The sequence below is a fragment of the Colias eurytheme genome, chromosome 31, assembly GCF_061535395.1.
Source record: "Colias eurytheme isolate Ceu_HAF_F1 chromosome 31, ilColEury1 Martin Lab GWU primary, whole genome shotgun sequence".
Taxonomy (NCBI): domain Eukaryota; kingdom Metazoa; phylum Arthropoda; class Insecta; order Lepidoptera; family Pieridae; genus Colias; species Colias eurytheme.
This window is the reverse complement of record NC_143010.1, coordinates 1,402,357-1,428,523: the sequence shown is the minus strand read 5'-3', so window position 1 is coordinate 1,428,523 and position 26,167 is coordinate 1,402,357. Positions and strand designations below refer to the sequence as shown.

Here is a 26,167-nt window from a genome sequence, read left to right as displayed (position 1 = left end):
ATGGATGAAATCAGCCCTGTAGTATTTGCGTGAGTAACAAACATACACACATACACAACCATCCTCACTTAAACCTTCGCATTTTAATACTAGTAGGAAGGATAGGATAGGATATTTATAAAGCATTTGAATGTCATACCAAAGTCAACAAAAAAGGTTGTATTCCATCGTTACAATATTGTAAAGCGCGTCACACACGGTGAAGATACTATAATATGTTATCTTAAGATACTGTAATATTTTATATTACAGTATCTTAAGGTATCCGGTATCAGCGTTCTGACCATCATTTTTCTTTTTGTCATTGCGTACTAAGACCCCTTTTTTTTGTGTGGTGTCTCTCAATGTTAGCCAGAAGGGCTTCTACATTTTAACGCGGACGCGGGGGTGAACTGAAGGTTCACCCTGGTAGCGACATGCACAAGGGCGTCCCCCGGGGTCCCCGTCAAGGGGGGACTCCCCCCTTGACGGGGACCACGAACCTCGGCTTGAGCTGTCGCTTGAGTGGAGGAGGCCAGAAGGGCCCTAATCGGACGGGCCTAAGACCCCTGTAGAACCGCCATCCTGTTACAAATTACCCACAAAATTTCAGGTCATTTGTAACAGGATGGCGGTTCTACAGGAAAACCTGAGGATGAGGATAGAATAAATTCGATTGCTCTTCAAATCCCGCTTTATGATCGAATTTTTTTATATTCTTAATAAATTAATAACCTAATCTACATGTAGTATTAAACACGCTTCCCGTTGTCTGTGTGTTCTCTATGTATCTTAAAAACTACGCAACGGATATTGATGCGTTTTTTAATAGATAAAATGATTCAAGAAAGTATGTGATGTGATAGGTAACTGGAGATAGACATTGTGGCAGTTCAGAAAAATGAATCTTGTGTTTAGTAAAACTCCCTCGGTTTTCAAGATATTCGACATTTTCGAAAATTCAAATAAATATTTACGGTTTTTAATTTATACGGTTATTATTATTTCTGGTTTCATATTTACTTCAAAAACTCAACTTAATACATGCTCTTGAACAGTGAACACTGAACCAATTTTGTTATTTCTTGCCTTTTCTTAACAAATAGTCGTTGACGGGATACCTACTACGTACTTCCTTGACCTGATCTTACTTGACTGTTAATTTCATTTTAATATATAGTTTTATAAGTCTTCAAATTAAATATTATAATTATTCATTTTATTTTGTAATCTAAGATTATAATATACTAGCGGTCCGCCCCGGCTTCGCCCGTGGTACATATTTCGCAATAAAAGGTAGCCTATGTTCTTTCTCAGGGTCTAAAGATTATCTGTGCCAAATTTCATCAAAATCGGTCCAGTAGTTTATGCGTGAAAACCATACATACCATACAAACCTTTCCTCTTTTTAATATTAGTATAGACTAGCTTCGCTCCGCGGTTTCACCCGCGTGGCTCCGCTCCTGTTATCTTAGCGTGATGATAATATTATATAGCCAAGCCTTCCTCGATGAATGGGCTACCTAACACCGAAAGAATTTTTCAAATCGGACCAGTAGTTCCCGAGATTAGCGCGTTCAAACAAACAAACAAACTCTTCAGCTTTATAATATTATAGTAAGTATAGATTAATTTCCTAAAAATAATCTATTATTATTAAGGCGATTATACAATGTATAATGTATGCATTCTCTATACGAATTCTGCTATGTGATCTTTTATTGTGGCAACGCGTCTATTTCTAATGGGGTCATAACACGTTTTTCGCGTTGTTGGTCTATTATATATAGTCTTCTAATTTCATTATTATAAAGGCTTCTTATATCTTAATATTGGTCGATTTAGATGATGTGAATAATAATTGTTGGACCGGAGGAGGGGTTGCAATTTACTTACGTTCTCACATTCCTTACACAATTGTCAGCTCCTCCCCTCAGCCGCCACCTAGCGATGCAGCTGAACATCTCCTTGTCGAAATAACTTCTTCCAACACTAAAATCCTTTTAGGCGTCTTCTACTCCCCTAACCTCTCTGTTAACTATTTCCATTCCTTCGACCAGATCCTTGAATCCTTTTCTCCTCTTTATAATCATATTATATTTATGGGAGATTTTAACACCTGCTTACTCAAGGGTGATCATCGTAGTAATAAACTTATAAATTTAGTTGATTCCTATAACCTTAAAATCCTCCCTTTACAGGCTACCCATTCCTCTCCCAACTGTACCCCATCCCTCCTTGATCTCATCATTGTTTCCTCCCCAACGCATGTCGCTGAGCACGGACAGCGTTCAGCTGACATGTTTTCCTTTCATGACCTTATTTTCCTTTCTTACAAATTAAAACTTCCTAAATCGAAACCTAAGATTATTTTGCAACGTAATTTCGGTAAAATTAATGCTGAGCGCTTGTGCGAAGACGCAATAAACATGGACTGGTCGGTTGTTTCGTCTGCTGAAACCATCAATGATAAAGTGTCACTTTTTAATTCATTAATTCTTCAACTTTATGATTCGCATGCTCCTATGCGTCCAGTTAAGTTGAAGCACCTGCCTGCCCCTTGGATGACCGACAACCTTAAATCACTTTTACGGAAGAAGGCGCGTGCAAAGACTAAATTAAAGTTGTCTAATTCGGATATAAATCGTGAAAAATTTAATCGAATTCGAAACCGCTGCAATACTTTGTGTAGGGATGCTCAACGACTTTATATATCTAAGTCGGTTGACAATGGTGATCCTTCTAAAACTTGGAAATTCCTTAGATCCCTTGGAATTGGCAGATCCCAACAAAATCCTTGTCTTAATTCAACCCAGGCCAATGTTCTCAATTCCCATTTTTCCAATCCTCCCTCAGATTTCCATCCTACCCTTAAATCTCATACACTATCCTACCTAAATAACCTACCCCATTCCAGCTTTCCTCCTTTTGTATTCAATCGTTTTACCGAGTGTAGTGTTAAGAAAAGCATATTGTCAATCACTTCAAAGGCCGTCGGTAGTGACTGCATTGGTCGGAACATGATCATTCCAATCCTCCCTATAATCAATCCTACTATCACACATATCCTAAATTTTTCCATTACATCTGGCACATTTCCTGATGATTGGAAAAGTGCTCACATTATACCTCTCCCAAAAATTCCTAACCCTTCCACTACATCTGATTACCGACCCATTGCCATCCTTCCATTTCTCTCTAAGGTTCTCGAACGACTGGTTCAAGAGCAATTGAGTATTTTCCTTAACTCCAATAATCTCCTTAATCCTTTCCAATCTGGTTTCCGTCCCGGTCACAGTACGACCACTGCACTTATCAAAATCACTGACGACATCCGGCGAGGTTTTGACAATAAGCAGCTCACAATTCTAACGTTGCTGGACTTTAGTAACGCTTTCAATACGGTCGATCACGACATATTGCTGGCTTTACTGCGGTCCCTTAATTTATCTGCATCGGCTATCGATTGGGTACATAGCTACTTAAGGGGACGTCGGCAACGTATACAGATTGAGGAGATTTCCTCATCTTGGTGCAATGTTACTGCTGGCGTTCCTCAAGGCGGCGTTCTCTCTCCCCTCCTTTTCTCCATTTTTATTAACACCATTTCCAAAAATATTGAGTCACCCTACCATATGTATGCAGACGATTTCCAATTATATAAACACGCATCACTACTCGAACTACCTGAAGCGATTTTTCAAGTAAACGCTGATCTTGCGACAATCGTCTCATGGAGTAAACATTACGGTTTAACAGTTAATCCAATTAAAACCAAAGCTATTATTTTCGGAAGCAGGCAGCTCGTATCAAAAATCGACTGGGCCGATTTACCAAGTATCGTTGTTGATGGTGTGTCTATCCCTTATAGCACACAAGTAAAAAATCTTGGTTTGACACTTGACCAAACTTTTTCGTGGGATGAGCAAATAAAACAAGTCCGTAAAAGGGTTTTCTCATCGGCGTTCTCGCTACGGCGCTTACGAAACTTTTTACCGATCGCTACGAAAATTACGTTAGCTCATTCTTTACTCCTTCCTCTCCTTGATTTTGCCGATTCATCCTATCCAGATCTCCACGAATACCAACTAGACACCCTTGAGAAGCTTCAAAATTTTTGTATACGATTTATTTATGGATTACGTAAATTTGATCATATTTCTGAGTTTAGAACAAAATTAAACTGGCTCCCCATTCGCTTCCGCCGGAATACTCACATTCTTCATCTCCTGTATTGTATTTTATTTCACCCTAAAACACCGTCCTACTTAAAAAACAACTTTAACTATCTTAGCTCTACTCACACTCTCACTCTTCGTTCTTCCAACCTTTTATTATTATGTACTCCTGTCCATCGGTCAAACTTTTATGACAATTCGTTTACTGTTCGTGCCATTCAGCTCTGGAACGCCTTGCCGGAAAGTATCCGACGTGCACAAACGCTCAGTTCTTTTAAGTCCCTATTGAAAGCTCATTATCTAGCCATGCAATAGTTGCATTAATTTATGTATAATCCTAATTTTTGTATATATTGTTATATATATATTATTGTAGTTTGTGTAGTGTATAATACAAGTATATTTATATAACTATGTGGTATCTATGTACAGTATATGTAGTTTATGTAGTATGTAAGTAGGCATATTTTTAATATATCCTTTCTTTTATTTCTTTTTGCGCTATCCTTATTCTTCTTACATTTCCTTTCCTACCAGGTTGCCTGGCAGACATTGCTGTGTAGCAATAAGGCCGCCTATTGTGCAAAATTTCTGTACCTCATTAATTTGTATCTACCACATTTCCTATATTGTTTTGTACAATGAAGTGTTATAAATAAATAAAATAAATAAATAAATAAATTGTTTAAGGCTTTTAAAATTTTGTGACAGTTTTGAAAGACGGGTTCGAATCCCGCCTCTAGATCGTATTTTTACGACAGTATAGCATATCTCTTAGATATATATAAAAATGAATCGCAAAATGTGTTGGTAAGCGCATAACTCGAGAACGGCTGAACCGATTTCGATAATTCTTTTTTTATTATATTCCTTGAAGTACGAGGATGGTTCTTATGTAGAGAAAACGTAAACATGTACCACGGGCGAAGCCGGGGCGGACCGCTAGTAGGTAATATGTAAGTACGTAGGCCTACATCGAGTAAGTAAAATGAAAAGTAAGTAAATGAAAATATTAAATATTAGTCTCATGATATTTTATTCTTACATATTATAACATGACATATTTACAAACATCTTTTTGCACATCATTAACAGTACGACAGTAACTCATCTTCAGAGCAGGCCTTCAGACAGCACTCCATGACGATCTGCCGCTTGCCACGACTGGCAGTCCGCGCCTCGTGCGGCGCCAGCCAGGGCGCTTTGTGACTCGCTCCCGTCTCCAGTGCTAACCAGGGCCCTACGTGCTTGTCTTTGTTAGTTCGAGCTGGTAGTGCCAACCAGGCATTATCAGTCTTATAATTCGATTCACCGTCCAATGTTAGACCTACTCCTACTCCTGTATTTTCCCTTAGCCAAGGTTTTGTCACATAAGGACTGATCTGACTCCTGTCCAACAGCCAACCGTTGTCTCGCTTCTCGTCATATCCACACACCATCGCCAGCGCCATCGCCAACCGCCGCCCACAGTACACATTCGGCTCCGCTCTCACCAGCAGTACCAAAGACAACAGAACGATTTGTACCTTCATTGTATCGAGGGTGGATTGTGAATGTGATCTTGCAAGACATTTTCGCGGTTTTATACTTTATTAAGGTTATGAATATTCAGGAGATTCAGGTATATTTTACACTTGGATGAAGTTGTGTGGGAATCTTCTAATAATAGACTGTGGCGCCTGTTTTATAATTAATTTTATATGACACCTCACACCACCCACATGCATCTATGTCTAAGTTTAGAAACAGAGTACCTACTTAATAGTTACTACACTAGACTTGAATAAACATATGTATATTGTTTGAAATCAGAAAGCACATGATAGTAACAAAAATGTATTTGTATAATTCTTAATTAACTACAACATTTCTTAATTAACAGGCCCACCTTTGATATGTGTATATTGTGCTATACTCAATTTTTCGTCATGGGAGGAATGCGGGTTTTTTTTTACTACGTGGGCGAAGCTATTGGCGGAATGCTAGTTAGATAAAATAATTAATATATTATCAAATATGTTCTAACAAACACATACCTATATTTAAAAAGCTACTACATACTCTTAATACTGCATGTACTAGCTCTCAAACCGCTGCTTCGCTCGGGTAGTCATAGGAAGACCGGCATAGTTCCCTTGTCTAATGTCTTATGGTGTCAAACTATCTCCTTGCTAAATTTCATCAAAATCGCTTCTGTCATCTGTGGTTTAGGCGTGAAAATTAGAGACAGATGGATAAAGTTACTTAATCATTTATAACATTTAAGTAAGGTGTAGTAAGAACGTTCGTGAGAATATAATAGCCCTTAGTATTTAGTAAAATAGAAGTGAATTTTGCACGCGATATGATATGGTCGGATAATTTTTTAATAATACTAGCGGTCCGCCCCGGCTTCGCCCGTGGTACATATTTACGTTTTCTCTACATAAGAACCATCCTCGTACTTCAAGGAATATAATAAAAAAATAATTATCGAAATTGGTTCAGCCGTTCTCAAGTTATGCGCTTACCAACACATTTTGGGATTCATTTTTATATTACAGAAGAAGAATATGCACCTACCTACCTATATTATGACGCAGCCAAATATTTTGAATAAGCGGTTCAATACAAAAATTGGTACCTGTGCCGAATAATAAGCTACATCACTGCCAAATATCATCAAAATCTGTTCACTAGTTTTCGTGTGAAAGACTGACAAACATTCATTCAACATGATAATTTTGCGCTCATAATCATAATAGAATTACATAACACTACTCATATTAATATAACTTTTAGATAATTTCTATACAATTACAGAAATAAATAAAACATAGTTTTGGATGAATAACATTTATTGTGTCCCTTCGTCCAGCATACTCACCATGGTGAGTATTACAATCCTGATATTTCATGAATGTCAAAAAACTGTTCTGAAATAGTGCTAAATAGTGCCCAAAGGAAAAAAATAGTGCTCTTGTACTTGCGAAGTTATAGCCATAGTTCGATGAGTATGCTGGACGAAGGTTTCGCCCAGCATACTCACCTCCGTCCGGAGAATCTGTATACGCTTCAAACATAATTCATACCTCAAAAAATAGTTCCCAAATAGTGCCAAACGGTGCCCAAAAAGAAAAAACAGTGCTCGAATAACTTCGGAGTTACAGGCTTCGTTCAGTGAGTATGCTGGGCGTAGGTTCTACGCCCAGCATACTCACCTCAGTGCGCGAATATCGAACGAGCTATAGGTACAATTTACGTCTCAAAAAATTGTGCTTGAAATAGTGCCCAATATCAGTCCAATTTTTGCTTGACTTTTGACCTAGAAAACCATTAAATTTGATTGTAAACTTCTACATACATTACATTGAGTACAGTCGAATACAATATTATTAACTTTCTTTCTAACAATTTTTGTCTTGTGTAAATTATTAATTGTCTATGTAAGGGAGTATTTACTTTAGAATCGCAATATTATTAATTACACATTATTTTAATAATACTTTATAATAATATGATTAAGCCTTCGCGCGTCGCATGGGACCCCGGTAGCTAGGAACAATGATTTTATATATTTTGTCTAGATCACGGCGCTTGAAGGATTAAGATATCAAATGAAGTAAATCATGCATGAAAAATAAAGTTGCTGTTATTAATGCTTACATTACAACTGACAAAATTATTCAAAATAATCATTTTCCGGATCAAGGACGGTACCACAACGTTTACGGAATTCACCTGTATTCCTCATGTGATAAAGTTCAATATAGTGTGGCAGAAATGGATGCACGTACGGTCAATAGGTATGGGGCTTACGACGCGCGGCGCCCGCGACGCAAATGAATATGTTTATGTTTAAATACTAGATGGCGCTGCCCTAACATCTTACGATTATTAGACAAGACTGATCTGTATTTTGAAGGTGATAAGGGTCCATTTTGTGTCACAAAGCAATCGAAACGAACAAGCGCTTCTCAGTTTCTTTGTTTGTTTACTTCGTCGCACATCATTATAATAACGCCGGCTTTTGAGTTTGACTACATAGTGGGTTGCAAAACCAAACAATGTGTTGGTGATGTCATTATTTACCTATATAAAATTGTGTATCTAGTACGTAATCAATATAGGAGCTGCACCCAAATCAGTAAGTATATTTCAATTTATAATAGTGGAATTAACTAAATTGATTTTACACTCATTCATTAATTGCACTGTAAAACTAGGTAGCAAGCGAGTTGTTTTTTACAAAAACACGTTCATTTTTTCGTTGAATATGACACTGTACACTTAAAATTAAGGACATGCTCAAGAAGTTTTAAAAATGGGTACCTACTTAGTTACTTTTTTAAAGGTTTGATGTAGGTAGGTACACACATAATAACGTAATGTAACTTGTTTGTTTATCTAATTGGATCTCAAATACCTATTTATATGTACCTACTTCTGCGGAGGCCTGGTTTTATCCTCCAATTCTACTGGTTTTTATTCAGACAAACACACAATGCAATGAAGTAATAGTAGTCTGTGGTAATAGACTTCATTTACGCTTAAAGTTTCATTCATTTATTATTATTTATAAAATATATAATAATGCAAATGCATTATTATATCTCGAATCGAAAGTTTTTGACATGTGAGAAAATACCATAATTATTTCCAATAACATGAAGTCTACAATTAGAAAGTTTAATATTTTTGTCCAAAAACATGTGTCGACGACTGTACCCCATTTTACGTTAGTATGTAGAAGTTTACATTAAAATTTAATGGTTTTCTAAGTCAAAAGTCAAGCAAAAATTGGACTGATATTGGGCACTATTTCAAGCACAATTTTTTGAGACGTAAATTGTACCTATAGCTCGTTCGATATTCGCGCACTGAGGTGAGTATGCTGGGCGTAGAACCTACGCCCAGCATACTCACTGAACGAAGCCTATAACTCCGAAGTTATTCGAGCACTGTTTTTTCTTTTTGGGCACCGTTTGGCACTATTTGGGAACTATTTTTTGAAGTATGAATTATGTTTGAAGCGTATACAGATTCTCCGGACGGAGGTGAGTATGCTGGGCGAAACCTTCGTCCAGCATACTCATCGAACTATGGCTATAACTTCGCAAGTACAAGAGCACTATTTTTTTCCTTTGGGCACTATTTAGCACTATTTCAGAACAGTTTTTTGACATTCATGAAATATCAGGATTGTAATACTCACCATGGTGAGTATGCTGGACGAAGGGACACCATTTATTTACTGTTCCCCATTTTACATAGTTGCAGTAAGTACTTATTTTCTAATTTTATTTACAATTTACAATTACAACTAAATTCTAACCATTGAGCATAAAATAATCCTAATTTCAATACATTATATTGAAACCAGCTGCGCCCCGCGGTTTCACCCGCGTGGCTCCGCTCCTGTTAGTCTTAGCGTGATGAAGAATTTTACAAATCGGACCATAAGTTCCTTAGATTAGCGCGTTGAAACAAACAAAATTTTCAGCTTTATAATATTAGTATAGATAGATATAGATTAATAACAGAAATATTTCAGTAATAATAATAGTTTAAAAAAACTAAAAAACACGCTTTTAGGTCGGTTTTCTATAAAAAGCGTGTTTTTTTATTTTTTTTAACTATTATTTATTTTATCAAATTAGTGTATTGTCATCGGTCCTCAATAAATCTACAAAGTTTGAACGAAATCTGGCCGTTTAAAGTGGGTCAAAATCGCGCCCAAAGAAGTCGGTTACAAACATACAGGTGAAGCTAATAGGTATAAAGCGTGTAATAAAAATCACCTACTTAGAAAACCTACTTTCACATTAATGTAAGTAATTATAATATCCTGTCTCTTTCCTTATAAGCTATGTATCATGAGGAAGAAAGAAACAAAGCTATGATTTGAACATTAGTTAAGTACTCAATACTATGGGCTCTATTTTAAAATATTTAAAATGCAAACTTACGAATTACTAAACCAATAAAAACTTAATACGTTATCCATTTAAATTGTAAACACACTTAACTGAAATTCTAAACAGATTTGAAATATACACAATAGTTATAGGCCTATATATATGTAAACTAGCTTTCCGCCCGCGGCTTCGCCCGCGTTTTCAGAGAAAATCCCGTTCCCGTAGGATTTCCGGGATAAAACCTATCCAATGTCCTTTCTCGGGTATCAAAATATATCAAAATATACCAAATTTCATGCAAATTGGTTCAGTAGTTCAGGCGTGATTGAGTAACAGACAGACAGACAGAGTTACTTTCGCATTTATAATATTATAGTATGGATTCCTAGAGAAATGAATACATTCCTTGTAATCCAAATGAACGCTTTTTCATAATTCAATAATTCGTATGCATGCATAAAAACTATAAGTAGTTACATTCTTCAGTTTGAAAATAAAACAATAAAACATAAAACACATAATAATTATTATAATATCGAAGTAAATCTGATTTCCAATTTTACTTACATTAGAATATTATAATCTTTAAAAATAAATAATATATTAAAAAAGATGAATGAAATTGTTAGTTACATTGTTACACTATAACACAAGAAAGGCTGAACAGATTTTAATGATTTATAATTTTTTAATATTGGTTAATTTTTTTTTTTATATTTATTATCAGAAACAAAAAGGTTAACAATCATATTAGTGTACAGTTGTGAAGTAAAACCACTAAGGTTTATAGTAATGTTGATGTACAATAATTTATAACAATTTCGGTTTAACTGTAGCATACTTTAGTCTAAAATTTACACAAAGAAAACAATTTTTAAAGTGAAACTTTTATTACATCGTCTCAAACTTTTTGGTCTGTGTAGCGCATGTCGCGTGTATCGCGGCTGCCGAGTAGGTATACCTACTCGGCAGCCGACCGTCACGCGACATGCGCTACACAAAGCAGTGTTCGGAACCGTTCGAACAGTTTCACTTTTACCGTGGTTTCATAAAACCACACAACATTTTTTTTTTATATTTATTATCAGAAACAAAGAGGTTAACAATCATATTAGTGTACAGTTGTGAAGTAAAACCACTAATAGTAATGTTGGTGTACAATAATTTATAACAATTTCGGTTTAACTGTAGCATACTTTAGTCTAAAATTTACACAAAGAAAACAATTTTTTTTACTTCTTTCATCAAGTACAATTTGTCTTAATAATATTGCTTAAGTTTACGTTTTATGTTTAGTGATACCTACTATTGATACTAAACATATATGTCTTGAAAAATTACCAGAGAAGCTTCTTCCTGTGCAAGTAATTTTATAAAATAAAAATCCACAATAATTGGCACTATTTACAAAAGAAATATCAAATAGAGTTGAATAATGTAGAACATGAAGTTTGATTGTAATCCAAAACAAAATATTTACTTATTTACATTAAGGTAATATAACGTATAGAGAGGACACCACGAACAAAATCTTTGCGACAAGCGCGGCGGCGCGGGGCGGCTAGTGAGTCATACACTTTGTAGATATTCTGCCTCTTATTACTTATCAATTAAAACCAATCTGCGTAATAAATAAATATTGTTTATCTTATTTAAAAAATATGAATAAACTTATCAATGAAAACCAATCAATGTAACAAAAAAAATTGGTTTGAGACGATTGACTCTAACTCGTGTTACAAATAGTGTAGTAGCGATGTCCTCTCTAGTACGTAGTACATAGTAACTCAATGCTTAATTACAGTATTTCTAATTTTCCTTAGTAACATGATTACCATAAATTTTTATACCTATTATTTTACAGAAAGAGTTTGATTTTAAACCAAACAAAATACTTATTATATACGTAGTATGTAGTATTTGTGATTTTCTTTAGTGATATGATGAAATATCTGCCAGAAATTTTTATGTGTACTTATCTATACTTCTATACTAATATTATAAAGAGGAAAAGTGTGTATGTATGTATGTATGGTTTTCACGCATAAACTACTGGACCGATTTTGATGAAATTTGGCACAGATAATCTTTAGACCCTAAGAAAGAACATAGGCTACCTTTTATTGCGAAATATGTACCACGGGCGAAGCCGGGGCGGACCGCTAGTACCTAATATTTTACAGAAAGATTATGACTCAAAAACTAAATAACCAATAATGAAAATTATTTGTGCAGTAAATAACTAAGTTATTCCTGAATAACATAAGGTTTTTTCTATTCCTTGTTAAATCAGGCAGACCCAAAGCAATTACAAAACATAAATATACAATTTCACTACTATACATGACTTGCTGTGCCCCGCGGTTTTACCCGCATTGCTCAGCTCCTGTTGGTCTTAGCGTGATGATATATAGCCTATATCCTGCCTCGATAAATGGGCTATCTAACACCGAAACAATTTTTCTAATCGGACCAGTAGTTTCTGATATTAGCGTGTTCAAACAAACTCTTCTGCTTTATAATATTAGTATAGACAATAAAAGTATAGATTAGAACTTTTAAACACATTTAAAATCTTTACTTTTTTTTCGAACTCCTTTTTTTTGATCTCTTATGTGGAGTTGACGTTAAGAATTTTGATATGGCCTCTCCTATATCTTTTTTCTTCGGCTTATAGTACTTTTTAGGCATCTTTTTCTTTAAGCCCTCCGCATCAATCAAATGTGCTAAGGGATTCACTGGGACTAACTGCGTACCATCAGGCAGATTTACATACTTACCATCTTCTTGAATTTCTTCTTTTTTCTCACTGTTTAAAATATCGTCTATTTTTAATATTTTATAGTATGGTGCTTGAGATTGCAATGTGCCTATACGAATCGACTTATATTCGTTCGGCACACTTGATACTGTGATTGTGTTGTGTGGTTTGACTTCCTCCGTAGCTAACATGACCTCTTCCGCTACATCTGGTATCTGCTGCGTCTTAAAATCATTTGTATAATCATCATCATTGGTATAATCGTTATTGGTATAATCATTATTGGTATAATCATTATTGGTGTAATCATTATTGGTATAATCATTATTGGTGTAATCATTATTGGTATAATCATTATTGGATTCTTCATCAATAATATTGTCAAAATCATTGTGCTGATATTCATCACAATATGCGTGATCTTCATTCAATACTGTGGTCGGTTTATATAGAGTACATAATTTATCACCATAATTTAAATTTGCACGTTTAGCTTCTCGGTACACTACTTTCACGTCGACTTTGCTATGTTCTGTTTTAGTATATTTGAACGGAACAGGTTTTTTCAGACCCCGTGTATAATTTACTTCGCGTAAATCACAACGTTTTAGAGTTATTGTTGGTGGTTTGATGTTATTTGTGACTTTCATTGTGACACAGTCTTTGACCCGCACACCATCGTGATCAGGCATGAAGTTCTCTATGAAATTCTTCACAGATACCTTTTTGGATTTGTTCGCGCTATCTGTGACGCGCGTCATAGTAGCTGATGTCTCGCTGTCAACACAAACAACTTTTTTTATAGAAACTTTAAACCTATTTTGTCTAGATATTTCCTCTTTATTCCTAACTGATTGCTGTTTCTGACGTTCCAATATTTTTTTTAGTGTATCTGTGAGCGTGGAGTTCATATGTTTCTCGTCTATGTGTTCTTTTAAAGCCGATTCCGTTCTGAACTTAGCGTCACATTTGATACACCTCTTCCTACTGTTTTTAGCGTGCAAACTCTTGTGGTGTTGAAAGTTCTGTGCCGTGTAGCAATTTTTGTTGCATTTCTCGCATATGAACTTATTCTGTGGTCGTTTGATCTTTTTATTCTTCGTGGCGTTCCATGGCGCGCGGCTAATTAGTCGCCGTTGATCAGCCAGCTCACTCTGTTTACGAAACTTCTGCAATGGCACATCGGAATCGTCAGAAGAATAGTCGGTTTCTCTCGAAATTTCTTTCGCTTTTCTTTTACTTAGTACATGTTTCTTATTTACGTTTTTATCTGTTTTAGACTCTGCTGCATCAATGTCTGTAGTTCCTTCTTCAATTTTAGAATTTTTATTCATTGCTATCTCTTGGTTTTTTGTTTTTGTAATGTCCGGTTTCTCATCATCATCACTCACCTCTACTGAATTAAAATATATACTCTTTGGTACAAATGACGTATCTGATTTCTTTGCACTAAACGAAACATGAAACTTCTCATTGAACTCCAGGAAACCAACATTATTATGCGTATATCGCACATGCTTCGCAAAATTCTTTCTGATACGAAAATTTTTATTGCATATATTACAAGTGTAGGGTTGTAAGTCCTTGTGATTTGAGTAAAAGTGGGCAAACAATTTTCTCGGATGGTTGAATATCAAGTCACAGTACACACACTTGTATTTGTACAAGTGTAGAGTGCCCTGGTGTGTTCGTTCGATATGTTTCTGCATATTTTCTTGTCCAATAACTTGTCGACTGCAGAATCGGCAGCGTTCAACCAAAATGCACTCTTGGTGTATACGCACCCTATGATCAGTTATGTCACTGACGGAATTAAATGATATGTTGCATTCTAAGCATTTCAGCACGCTACACGTCTTTTCGTGAACTTGTAGTGCGCTTCGAGTGTACATTACCTGACATTTGGGACATTCCATTATATTGTGTTTATCTGTAAGGCCGTGTCGAGACAGGAAGTGACGTATGAGGTTCCTTTTTCGCAAGTACACATTGAGGCAGATGTTGCAAGCAAACGTCTTGCAGTCAGTCAACTTGATGTGGTTTAAGTATGCTTCCATACTGATTGTTGTAAACTGACACCGCGCACAAACATAAGTCGTATCTTCGTTGTAACTAGTCAAGAATCTACGTACGTTCATGTTCAATAGCGACGATAGTATCGGAAACCCGTGGTTCAACATAATGCCTTCACAGTCCAAATGCGCGTCAAATTCGTGTCGTTCTAGAAAGACCTTATCATTGAAACACTCGTTACATTGCGAACAGAATATCTCCTTCTTGCTGCGGTATTTGTGTTTCCTCTCGTGCAACATTTTGGTTTTCATGTCCGGGAACAAGCGGTAGCAATGCTTACAACATTCTAGCGTCGCGAGATGTTCGTACAACATGTGGGTCATATACTTTTCGACGTCGCTAAATATTTTAATGCATTCTGCACAAAAACGTAGCTTACGTTTCTCAGTTAAGTGTACTTGCACGATGTGTGTTTGTAAGTCTTCGACGTCGAGGAATTCGGCGCAGCAAATGTTGCAAACTGTGTCGTCAACTGCGCCCAGCAATAGCGATTCATCTAAATCAATCTCTGGTTCGTCCATTTTATTTTAATGTGAAATATTAGTGAATTTGTGAAAACAACGCCGGAGCGATTATCTTTGTGCTCAGCGTACAAAATTGTTATTAAATTGTGACTGTCAAGTGTCAATGTCAAATGTCACGTATAGATTATAAACTATTATTGATTACGTTATTAAATAGACAATTTATTTATTATAATTTAATCTGTGATTTTAATGGGGAAGACACTGTCAAAGTGGCGCTGTATACGATTGTTCCAAAGTATCTGTCAAATTGTATAGCATCATAAAGAATTTCTTCACAAATATCATCAAAATGACTAAATGTTGTGTAATTGGGTGTAAAAACGTTGGCATTCACAAATTCCCAATAAATCCTACTATAAGAAGAAAGTGGATAGCTGCCGTAAGGATTAAAAACTTTGAGCCTAAAAAAACGACGAGGTTATGTCGAGATCATTTTCATGAAAATGACTATCAATCATTAAGTGTGACTACAGGTGAGTGTTATAAACGTTAGTTCTTTCATTCAAGATAGCCTCTGTAAACCTAAATTAATAACATTACATAATGTCAAAAAAAACATAATAATTGTTCATCTTGTTTTTAGGTTTGCCTTGTGCACACAAGTTTTTAAAGAAAGATGCAGTACCGAGTCTCTTTTCATGGAACCAAAAAAAAATATCTAAATCTAAAAATAAATATCTATCTAAAAATATATATAATATAATATATATATAATAAGAGACGAAAGACATGCAAAAAGGAACCTTCAAAAGGATCTTTTTCAACAGCAATCAAGTGAACATCCATCTACTTCAAGTGACCCACAGCCTTCAACATCTACAGGCCCACAGCCATCGACTTCTCAAGATCCACAATATATAATGGAATATCAAAGAGAGTTAGAAATTTCTTCCCTTGATCCACCTGTTGATTGTGGTGACAATTTTAATCAAAATAAACAATCATCAGTTGCTACTCAGACTGCCACAATGCTGTCTCTTTTTTCAACAGATATTTTACTAAGCGATGAAGAGTCAGTAAAGTTTTACACTGGCTTAGAAAATTATGAAAGATTTCAATTTGTTCTATCAACATTACTGCCAATGGCAAATCATCTTAAATACAGGTGGAGTGGGGTAAGTGGAGTTTCAACTGAAGATCAGTTTCTTATGATGCTGATAAAACTTCGAAGAGCAAGTACTGATCTTGAACTTTCGAAAATGTTTGGTATCAGTAAGACACAAGTTTCAAACATTTTCATCACGTGGGTGAACTTCGTCAATGACTTATGGTCAATGATAGACATTTGGCCTCAAAGAGACCTTGTTCATTTTTACATGCCAGCAGAGTATAAAGAAAACAAAATGCCAACAAGGGTGATTATAGACTGCACAGAGATACCCATCACAAAACCAAGTGACCCAAAATCACAGCAAATTACTTTTAGCAATTATAAAAATAAAAATACAATAAAGTTTTTAGTGGGCTCTACCCCTGGAGGATTGTTATCCTATTGTTCTGAGGGCTTTGGTGGCTCAATTAGTGATCGGCAAATGATTGAGAGAAGCAAGCTGTTGAAATTGTGCGATGAAGGAGATAGTATAATGGCAGACCGAGGCTTTAATGTTCAGGACCTATTTGCATCCAAAAATATTGGTATAAATATACCTAGTTTCTTACGTGGGAAAGCTCAATTGCCAGGTCTTGCTCTTTTACATGACAGGAAAATAGCCTCACAACGTGTACATATAGAGCGCTTAATTGGATTAACCAAGACATATAAGATATTAAAAAATGACCTTAATGCTTACTATGTGCCGTTAGCTTCGAAAATATTTTTTATATGTTTAATGTTGTGTAATTTCCGAGAGTGCATTGTAAAATAAAATAAAACTCATAAATAAATTTTAGCTGTTTTTATTTTATTATAATAATCTTTATATAAATATTTATTTATGATTTCAGGCTTCACATAATTATTGAAAAAATAATCTAATTTTAGTAACATGTCTTTTAGTACCTCATCTTTTTCAATATAAATTACTTTCATGTCTTTAAAAGTATATAAAATAAAATTGCAGAATTTTCTGCCACTTGAATACATTTGTCCTTGTACTTGAAAATAATATGGACAGGTTTTTTTTAATAACAGTTCTCCATTTTGAGTCTGAATGTATGGTACAGTTTCAGGACTAATAAGCCTGTTTCTGCTTACATATGGGCATTTTATTTCCAAAACAGTATCTTCGCCAAGTAAGGCATCTGGTGAGGCACTTAGGTAGGGCCTATCTTTTGATATAAACATGCCACACTGCACAGGAACCAGCCCATATGTTTCTGAATATTTCTTCAGTGCATTTGGTTCATTTATTAGACCATGCGCTGTGGCTCGGGATGAAATTTTTTTTTGTTTGAGTAACTGTTTTGCAAATGATTCTAAAGATTGTGCTCTTAGATTACAAACAGTATGAAAAACACTGGCTGTTATCCTACAACTACGATATTCATACCAAAGACAGTTAGAATTTTGATTTCTTGTTTCGTTTTCTATTTCTCTTATTTGATCTGCAGTAATTTCTAATAAATTTAGGCTTTTCAAAAGCATCACATCTGAAGTATCTTTTAAATAATCATGATCTTGTATAACCGCAATGGGGTTAGCAGGTCCATACAGTTGTTTCATTGGCATGTTAGAGTTCAAATTCAGAACAAGGTTTCGAATTCTGTTATTATAGGCTATTTTATCTATAGAATTCATAGGATATGCCTCAAAAATAACATTTTTGTTGTATCTTCCTTTCACAAGATTTTGAGCCTTAACTGGAGTTCCTGTAAATATTCTTTTTGGTCTGTGGAACGTTTGGAGTTGCTGCGTTTGTGACTCTGTTATTAATATTATTTTATCTTTGCGCATGTGCAGTATAGCAAATAATACCACACCAACATGTTTGCAGTGTGCTTCAGTACCTGCTCCGGCAGGACATTCACAATGACATTCCTCAATACCACCCTGGTCATCTATCTTGATGTCAACTTGATAAGAAAGTTTTTTCATTGTCTTCTGGACAAATCCTTTTATATAGAAGTATCCACCGACAAATGCAGATCTTATCAATAAGAGGAATCTGGCTTCATATAATTTCTCTGACGCATCGGTTTTTTTGTTGAATCTGCAAAATTACAGAAAACTTTAGTATTCTTGTAAAATAGCAACAATCATCACAATAAATTAAAACCATTAATTATAGATTTACCTTTCAAAATAATATCTAATAAATTGTCTTTCAATTGGTGGTAACAAAGAGTTACTATTTATGTCATGGTACATCTCCAGTGGTGGAAGTACAATAGAGGGTTCCATTGCATTTGGAGAGAGTTGTGGTGTATTAAAGTTAAAGTTTTTGTCATACAGCTCCAACCTGGAAAAAAAAACTATTAAACATCACTCTATAGCCCTGAAAGTTAAAAAAGCCATAAGCCATAGCCTTAGTATGTATAAATATAATCCTGAATTACTTTAGCCTCAATAATTCTAACTTAAATACTTAAGATTAGTTACACAACTGTATTCTTTGCTACCATAGAAAAATGAGGAAAAACATAATAAATTTACAAACTATTGAATAATAAGTTACTCAGTTATGATATTAATTGTTCAAACATTGTAAGAGAATTGATTTCAAAGGTCCAAGTTGGCCTAGACATATGCAAAAACAAACATACAGAATTTTCTGTAGGAGTCCTACCTTTCCACTAAATCAGCTTTTCTTCCTTTTACAGAGGCCCCTCTTCTCTTTAACTCAGCTTTGAGTTCAAGCACGCTCCAAGTAGCATACAGTTTCGCATCCATGTTGTCGAATAATCGACAGTAGTCTCCCCAGAATGTGTTTTTTTTGCTTTGTTTACACGCTTCAAGATTGTCAAACTGACGCCATTAAGAACAACCGTACGCAGCGCCATCTGAGATTAGTTTTATCTTGCCATCCCCATTCATACAAAATATTATAATGATTTTAAAATCTTTCGATAAATAAAGATTCGAAATTCAATGTCAACGTTGGCAAAAATATGCTAATGAAGCCACAAAATAATATGTAAATAATTTTGAATAATATGTACGATGCGATGTGGTCTGTATGTCAGTCCATCTAACACATAATACCTGTGTTTATTAAGTTTTAATTTATATGAAATACATCCTTTCCATAGATATCTCCAAGGCACCCATGTCCTTAGATTACAAAATTATTTTATTTTGTAATCTAAGCCCATGTCTATTTTTTTAGTATTTTAAGTCATATTGTAAAACATTTAAAATTTTATTTAATATTTTTAAACTATGTATGCTTAATTCTTTAAAACTACGCAGCAGATTTTGATTCGGTTTCCATTAATTTATCTCAGGAACTACTGGTCCGATTTGAAAAATTATTTCGGTGTTAGATAGCCCATTTATCGAGAAAGGCTATAGGCTATATATCATCACGCTACGACCAACAGGAGCGGAGCAAAGCGGGTGAAACCGCGGGACACAGCTAGTATGTGAATACAAATCACATTTTAAATGTTTGGAATGCAAATTGGTCTGTCTTGTCAATGATATAAGTAAAAAGGTGTAGATATCTTATTAGCAACCCGGGAATTGCAAAACGAAATGTGGCTAATTAGCAACGTTTTACTTCAGTTGTCTCTTTCGCACACGTTAGTTGAATCATGCCATCTCACTTTGACGTCTAATCGTGTGTGCGTTATTGTACCGTGTGTTGATCCAATGTTGTGTTGGTAACCTACCTTTTTACTAATATTATAATTTTAGTTACATATGAACTGAAGTAAATGTAACAAAATAAGGATTTTTGCATCTAATTTATTAGAGAAAGTAAAATGTTTGTTTTAGGACCATATAAGAGGTCCCTTGTTATTGGTTTTTGTTAATAAATACTTAAAATATATGGTGTGTTTTATTTCAATCTCCATGTATCTGAAAATAAAATAAAATAATTATACATATAGGTAGGCTACAATAGTTAATGAGACATCATTTACTTCACAACAAAAGATCATGTGTTTAGAAATTAAAGACTTTTTAACGGATTTTAAACGCGATATATTAATTATACTGGATTTCCGCCCGCGGCTTCGCCCGCGTTTTCAAAGGAAAACCCGCATAGTTCCCGTTCCCGTGGGATTTCCGGGATAAAACCTATCCTATGTGTTAATCCAAGTTACCCTCTATATGTGTGCTAAATTTCATTGTAATCGGTTCAGTAGTTTTTACGTGAAAGAGTAACAAACATCCATACATCCCTACATCCATACAAACTTTCGCCTTTATAATAGTATTAAGATTATTTTCCCGACGTTTCGAACACTTTACAGCGAGCGTGGTCACGGGGAGACACGACAAGAGCATGTGTGCCGAGCTCACGTGTCAGAAGTGAAACTTCCTTGGCAAGAAATAAATTTTACACTCACTGTGCCTAAAGAAGTAAAATCTAATATATATTATAACGGCGAAAGTTTGTATGGATGTATGGATGTATGGATGTATGGATATTTGTTACTCTTTCACGTAAAAACTACTGAACCGATTACAATGAAATTTAGCACACATATAGAGGGTAACTTGGATTAACACATAGGATAGTTTTTATCCCGGAAATCCCACGGGAACGGGAACTATGCGGGTTTTCTTTTGAAAACGCGGGCGAAGCCGCGGGCGGAAATCTAGTAAGTTCATATAATGGCAATACCGTCATGTCGTTGAATAAGGCGACGATTTTGGTATCTTTGAATCTAGACAAAGAAGTTTCACTTCTGACACGTGTGCTTGGTACACACTCTTTTTTATAGATATGGCATGTTTTCAAATCAATTATATTATTTAAATTAATCTTCTTATATATAAAAATGAATCGCAAAATGTGTTGGTAAGCGCATAACTCGAGAACGGCTGAACCGATTTCGATAATTCTTTTTTTATTATATTCCTTGAAGTACGAGGATGGTTTTTATGTAGAGAAAACGTAAATATGTACCACGGGCGAAGCCGGGGCGGACCGCTAGTACATAAATACACTAGATTTCTTATAGTTTTGCACAAACTGGTATATCCATACTAATATTATAAATGCGAAAGTAACTCTGTCTGTCTGTTCGTACTCAATCACGCCTTAACTACTGAACCAATATGTATGAAATTTGGTATAGAGATATTTTGATACCCGAGAAAGGATATAGGATAGGTTATATCCCGGAAATCCCACGGGAACGGGAACTATGCGCGTTTTTCTTTGACTGCGCGGGCAAAGCCGCGGGTGGAAAGCTGATAATGAATAAATTACATTTTTGACGTGACAACGTCTTAAATTAGGTTGCGGCTGGGAGTCACTTATGAAAAAGTGTAACGCTCGGTAACGTTACGATGAGTCACCGAACGACAGAGAGGCCCGCCGAATGCCTTGCGTCTCTCTCCCACTCAACTATGATCGTTGTCACGTAAAATCTTCGCCCGTAAAACCGACTTTACAGGCAACCATTTTTTATATTAATTTAAGTACTCATAATAATTACTTTTTTTACACTTATTTTGATTACTAAAACGTTCTTACCGCCTCGGCTATCTCAATCCAGTCCATTGCTTTTACAATATTATCATTCTTCGATGGTTTTTTATCCCAATTCCAAAATGTTATTTCTTTGAAACCACCAGCTACCTGAAATTAGATTAGATATCTATACTTGTAAAGCTGAAGAGTTTGTTTGTTTGAAAGCGCTAATCTCAGGAACTACTGGTCCGGTTTGAAAAATTCTTTCGGTGTTAGATATGCATGTTGCAGCTAACAACTGAAATGAGTCATTTGTTTGAAAGCTAGGCTGTAGATTAAACTATGGTATTTTATTTAAGAAAAGTTAAAAAAACTACCATTTGAAAAGTTTATAAACAAATTGATTCGAATTCCTTCCCAATTGAAGATTACATGACATAGGCAGCCTTATAACTCAGATACAATTTCTACCAGACAACTCAACTTAAATAAATATAATAAACCTGAAACTTTCTATCAGCGCCTTCACCGAGTGGTCTTTTTGTCTCTGTCACCAAAATACCTCTGTACCCTTCTGGTAGTGGCATTTTTACTCCATCCAGAGAATGTCCACGAAAGGTGGCTGATAATTCTGTGAAATTTATAATAATTATTAAGAAATTTTCAGCAAGTTGAAGATATTGTAAAAACAATATTATTATAAGTTATTTTTTTATTTATTTTTCATATGATATTTTTTTACGTTGTATAAATGTAATTTTAAGAGCATACTTAAATAGTCAGCTAATGCAATAGTTCTTTGTTAAATATATGAATCTAAGATAGATTCAAAGAGATTATATACAACCGATATATCAAAAAAAGCCTCACAACATCCCAAATGGCATAAATTAATTAAGCCATACCTCCATTCTCATTCTCTTGAATATATGGTGAAAAATACTGATTCACATTGGCTTGACCGTCTTCTTCAATTTTACACGGCATATAATGCACTTTCTGATTGAACACTTCTTGATTATCGGTGTCTTTTAAATTATTATCCACTTGTATAGACATTTTTAATTTAAACTTGCGTATTTTCGAATTAAATAGTAAATATATATCCCGATCTAGTTAGCGGGAATTTTGTCCAAATAAAAACTATTTGGACAAAATTCCCGCGTAAAATTAAGTCAAAATCGACAGCTGAGTAGCTGACATTGCATCGTCCTTTTGTAATAGGAAAACTCGGCTTTGATACAAGTCTTTTGAATGACCGGAGATTTTACTTTAATTGAATACAACCATGTAATATACTACTCTAAGGGCGTATTCAGAAAGAAAGCTTGAAACTTGTAAGCGCTTATAAGGCCCTTCGCTCATGGAGCTACTCAAAAATGACTGAACTAATCAGTAATTACGATTACAAACCAGTTACAAATTGTATCTCGCATACAACGCTACTCAAGTTATAAGCGCTTATCGGCGCATGTCAGCGCTGGTAACCCGCGCAGGAAAATATATGAACATGACAAGCGCCGATAAGCGCTTATAAGTTTCAAGCTTTCTTTCTGAATACGCCCTAAGAATACAACAATAATGCAACCAATAAAAGTTTACCTAAGAGCTATTACGCACTGTCGACCAGTCGCCGGCGACTGTGACTTACTATAGTTTAAATAGGGGCTTGCGCACTTAGTCGTCAGTCGTCAGTCGTCAGGAGTAAGTCCAGTCGACTGGTCGACAGTGCGTAATAGCTCTAATATAACATATCGAATTTGTTAAGGCTGCAGTCTAGCAAAATTGCGTTTTCAACAAGTTATTTGACAATTTTTTCCCGGCTAATGAAATGATAAACTGAATTTTTTTTTCTTGTTTATCAATTAGTGTTATATACGCAATGCGCGTGAATTTTTTCACATTTGTAAAGTTACTTTATGTTACCTTAATCAGGCCTTCAAGATAAGTCTCTTTCCCCCAAAGACATTTCGAGCTAAGTTTGTGCACTCACTACGTTGCAACCGATTACAATTTACACAATCTGATCAGCGCATTATTATCCTTATATAGTCGTTATTAAAAACTGCTGAATACAATTGTCGAAAAACTTATAATTTTCTTAATTAGAACGTTATAAATTCATTAAATTTCCCATTTTTTGCCTTACAAAATCTATTGATAAATACTGCTAAAAGTTATTTTTTCCATTAATTTATTCGAGTTGGTTGAAGACCAATGAGTATTAATCCTTTAAAAAACACTTTTTTTGAATTTTGATAAGTCTTTTAATATTAAAAAAATATTTAAAATAATTAGGAAAAATTCTAGCGAATTTCTTTAGTCGCGCTCCTTGGGCCGGAGCGTTCTGACGTGTGCTCTACGCTCGATTTTCCTTCATACCGAAGTGAAAGTTGCTCTACTTCATTAAATTTAATATTTTTGTTAATTGATTATTTTTATCTTAGTTTTGTGCAAATATTCGTATTTTTAAACATTTGATTTCGATATGGAAAATAAACGAAAAAAAATACGCGTGTAACTACTAGAAAAAAAATTATCTTCGAACATAAAGTTAATGAAACCAAATAGATTGCAAAGGTGATTGGCAACAATTTCTTTATTTTACGGGGTGTCAGTAAAGGGATTTAGGTATATTTCTTTAAAACTAAAGTAAGCTCATAAATTTTCTTATAATATAATTTTTTTGAAGTTCCAAAAATGTTTATTTTTCGTTTGAGAAATACGAAATATAATATAAACTTGTATTGAGAACTTGAACTTCCCAAGTTCATCCGGGGAAATCCCCATACGGGGAAAATGATTTGTTTACTCCAAAATTGATCCGAGGTGTTTTAATTTTTTCTTCTAGTCATTTTCAACGTAGCGGCATTTTGTTTGATTATTAATTTTGTAACTTAAATACAGGATGTTGGTTTTATATTCTGATCTTACAGACGCGCTGACAAATTTAGTCCGCCATTTCTAGTTTAGTCTACCAACTCTAAGTACCAATATTAAAACGAATGGATTATCATCACATCATCAAAACTCAGATGTAATGGAAGATCACAATAACATAGAAAATTCAGTGGGTGTTGAGAACTAAACAAACAGAAGTAACAGAGACGCGAAGAATAAAAAAAGAGGACGAAAACGATAATTCGTTGATGCTTTCCCTTTTCGACGTATTGTTAGGGTACATCACCAATCTGCAAAAAACAAAACTGATGATTCCCAATTGCTGATTAAAAATGAAAAACAAATAATCGACAACAATGGTGAAAATTTGCTGATCACAATGAAACATCCTTCAGTGGTAGCAGATTTACTCATTTAAAATGTATCGGTGAACAGCGTAAAGGAGAGGAGGACAGGAAAACATTATGAATGTGGATGGTGGATTGTATACAGGGTGTAATCGATAAGTATGTGCAGGCGATTATGACGTTATTATTGCAGGTATCAAAAAACTTAAAACTGATATCGAAATTACTTTACCTGATGAGCAAAATGACAATAATAACTTTTTAAAAGTATAACGAGAAATATCTAAAAAATTTACTTTATACACTCCCATATCAAAAAGGGAAAATGGGACTAGTAGAAATTAAATGTCTAATGCCGGCAAAAGACATGAATGCGGAAGATGCGGTTAAAAAAAAATTTAATATTTGAAATACAATGCAAAAAATAACACTTTTGTCATAGATAAGAATCATGACTATTTTTTCCAAATTCAGGGACAACTAAACGTTGCAGAAGCAGAAGTCTGCTTATTTGCTGTTTGGACTGGAGTGAATCATTCGTTAAAAATAGAATATATAAAAAAGTATGTAACGTTTAGGCAAAATAAAATGATGGACCATTATCAAGATTTTACATAAATTGCCTACTGTCAGAATTGATTGATTCGAGACTTCAGCATTCGATGTCCATCAAGGACCCATCCTATATCATTCAAGCGATTGAAAAAAAAGAGATAAATCCAGTGCAACCGATAAAGCATCAGAATGCTAGCAAAAGATTTATTAGGTTTATCAATATAAATCTATATATTATACATAATCTATACTTATAATAAATCTGTAGAGAGGCCAATTCTGTACATAAAATATATTTAAAAAAAAACTATGAAGGGGTGATAAGGGATCGCTACTGATGCCAAAAATGCAATCAGTAAAATTTTTGTCTGTCTGTCTGTCTGTCTGTCTGTATATTCGTTATAGAAACAAAAACTACGCGA

The 26,167-nt window shown here is 34.8% G+C and overlaps 3 protein-coding genes across 4 annotated transcripts; all 3 read right to left on the bottom strand.

The window, feature by feature from the left end:
• Positions 1 to 5,157: 5,157 nt before the first annotated feature.
• Positions 5,158 to 5,689, bottom strand: LOC149895364 (insulin-related peptide 2-like). Of its 2 annotated transcripts, XM_090119075.1 has the most exons (2): positions 5,536 to 5,689; positions 5,158 to 5,409 (listed from the first exon to the last, which is right to left on the bottom strand). In XM_090119075.1, the coding sequence occupies exons 1-2, from the start codon at positions 5,687 to 5,689 to the stop codon at positions 5,246 to 5,248; spliced, it is 318 nt and encodes a 105-aa protein (XP_089975201.1). In that variant the 3' UTR covers positions 5,158 to 5,245. The 2 variants fall into 2 exon arrangements, with proteins under 2 accessions (XP_089975201.1, XP_089975200.1); XM_090119074.1 differs by having other exon boundaries at positions 5,158 to 5,689.
• A 5,244-nt stretch (positions 5,690 to 10,933) lies between these two features.
• Positions 10,934 to 15,524, bottom strand: LOC149895363 (uncharacterized). Its single transcript, XM_090118931.1, has one exon. It carries the CDS (start codon positions 15,407 to 15,409, stop codon positions 12,632 to 12,634), a length of 2,778 nt encoding a protein of 925 aa, XP_089975057.1. The 5' UTR covers positions 15,410 to 15,524; the 3' UTR covers positions 10,934 to 12,631.
• A 4,721-nt stretch (positions 15,525 to 20,245) lies between these two features.
• On the bottom strand, positions 20,246 to 23,067 carry LOC149895362 (ribonuclease H2 subunit C-like). The gene is made up of 4 exons (XM_090119011.1): positions 22,848 to 23,067; positions 22,446 to 22,573; positions 22,006 to 22,110; positions 20,246 to 20,375 (listed from the first exon to the last, which is right to left on the bottom strand). The coding sequence occupies exons 1-4, from the start codon at positions 22,999 to 23,001 to the stop codon at positions 20,361 to 20,363; spliced, it is 402 nt and encodes a 133-aa protein (XP_089975137.1). The 5' UTR covers positions 23,002 to 23,067; the 3' UTR covers positions 20,246 to 20,360.
• Between the last annotated feature and the right edge of the window lie 3,100 nt (positions 23,068 to 26,167).

Coding starts and splice junctions, on each gene's coding strand:
- LOC149895362 (XM_090119011.1), bottom strand. CDS start 23,001: ATGTCTATACAAGTGGATAATAATTTAAAAGACACCGATAATCAAGAA. Junction 22,574..22,847: donor TCAAGAGAATGAGAATGGAG/GTATGGCTTAAT, acceptor TAAATTTCACAG/AATTATCAGCCACCTTTCGT. Junction 22,111..22,445: donor GCGCTGATAGAAAGTTTCAG/GTTTATTATATT, acceptor ATCTAATTTCAG/GTAGCTGGTGGTTTCAAAGA.
- LOC149895364 (XM_090119074.1), bottom strand. CDS start 5,689: ATGAAGGTACAAATCGTTCTGTTGTCTTTGGTACTGCTGGTGAGAGCG.
- LOC149895363 (XM_090118931.1), bottom strand. CDS start 15,409: ATGGACGAACCAGAGATTGATTTAGATGAATCGCTATTGCTGGGCGCA.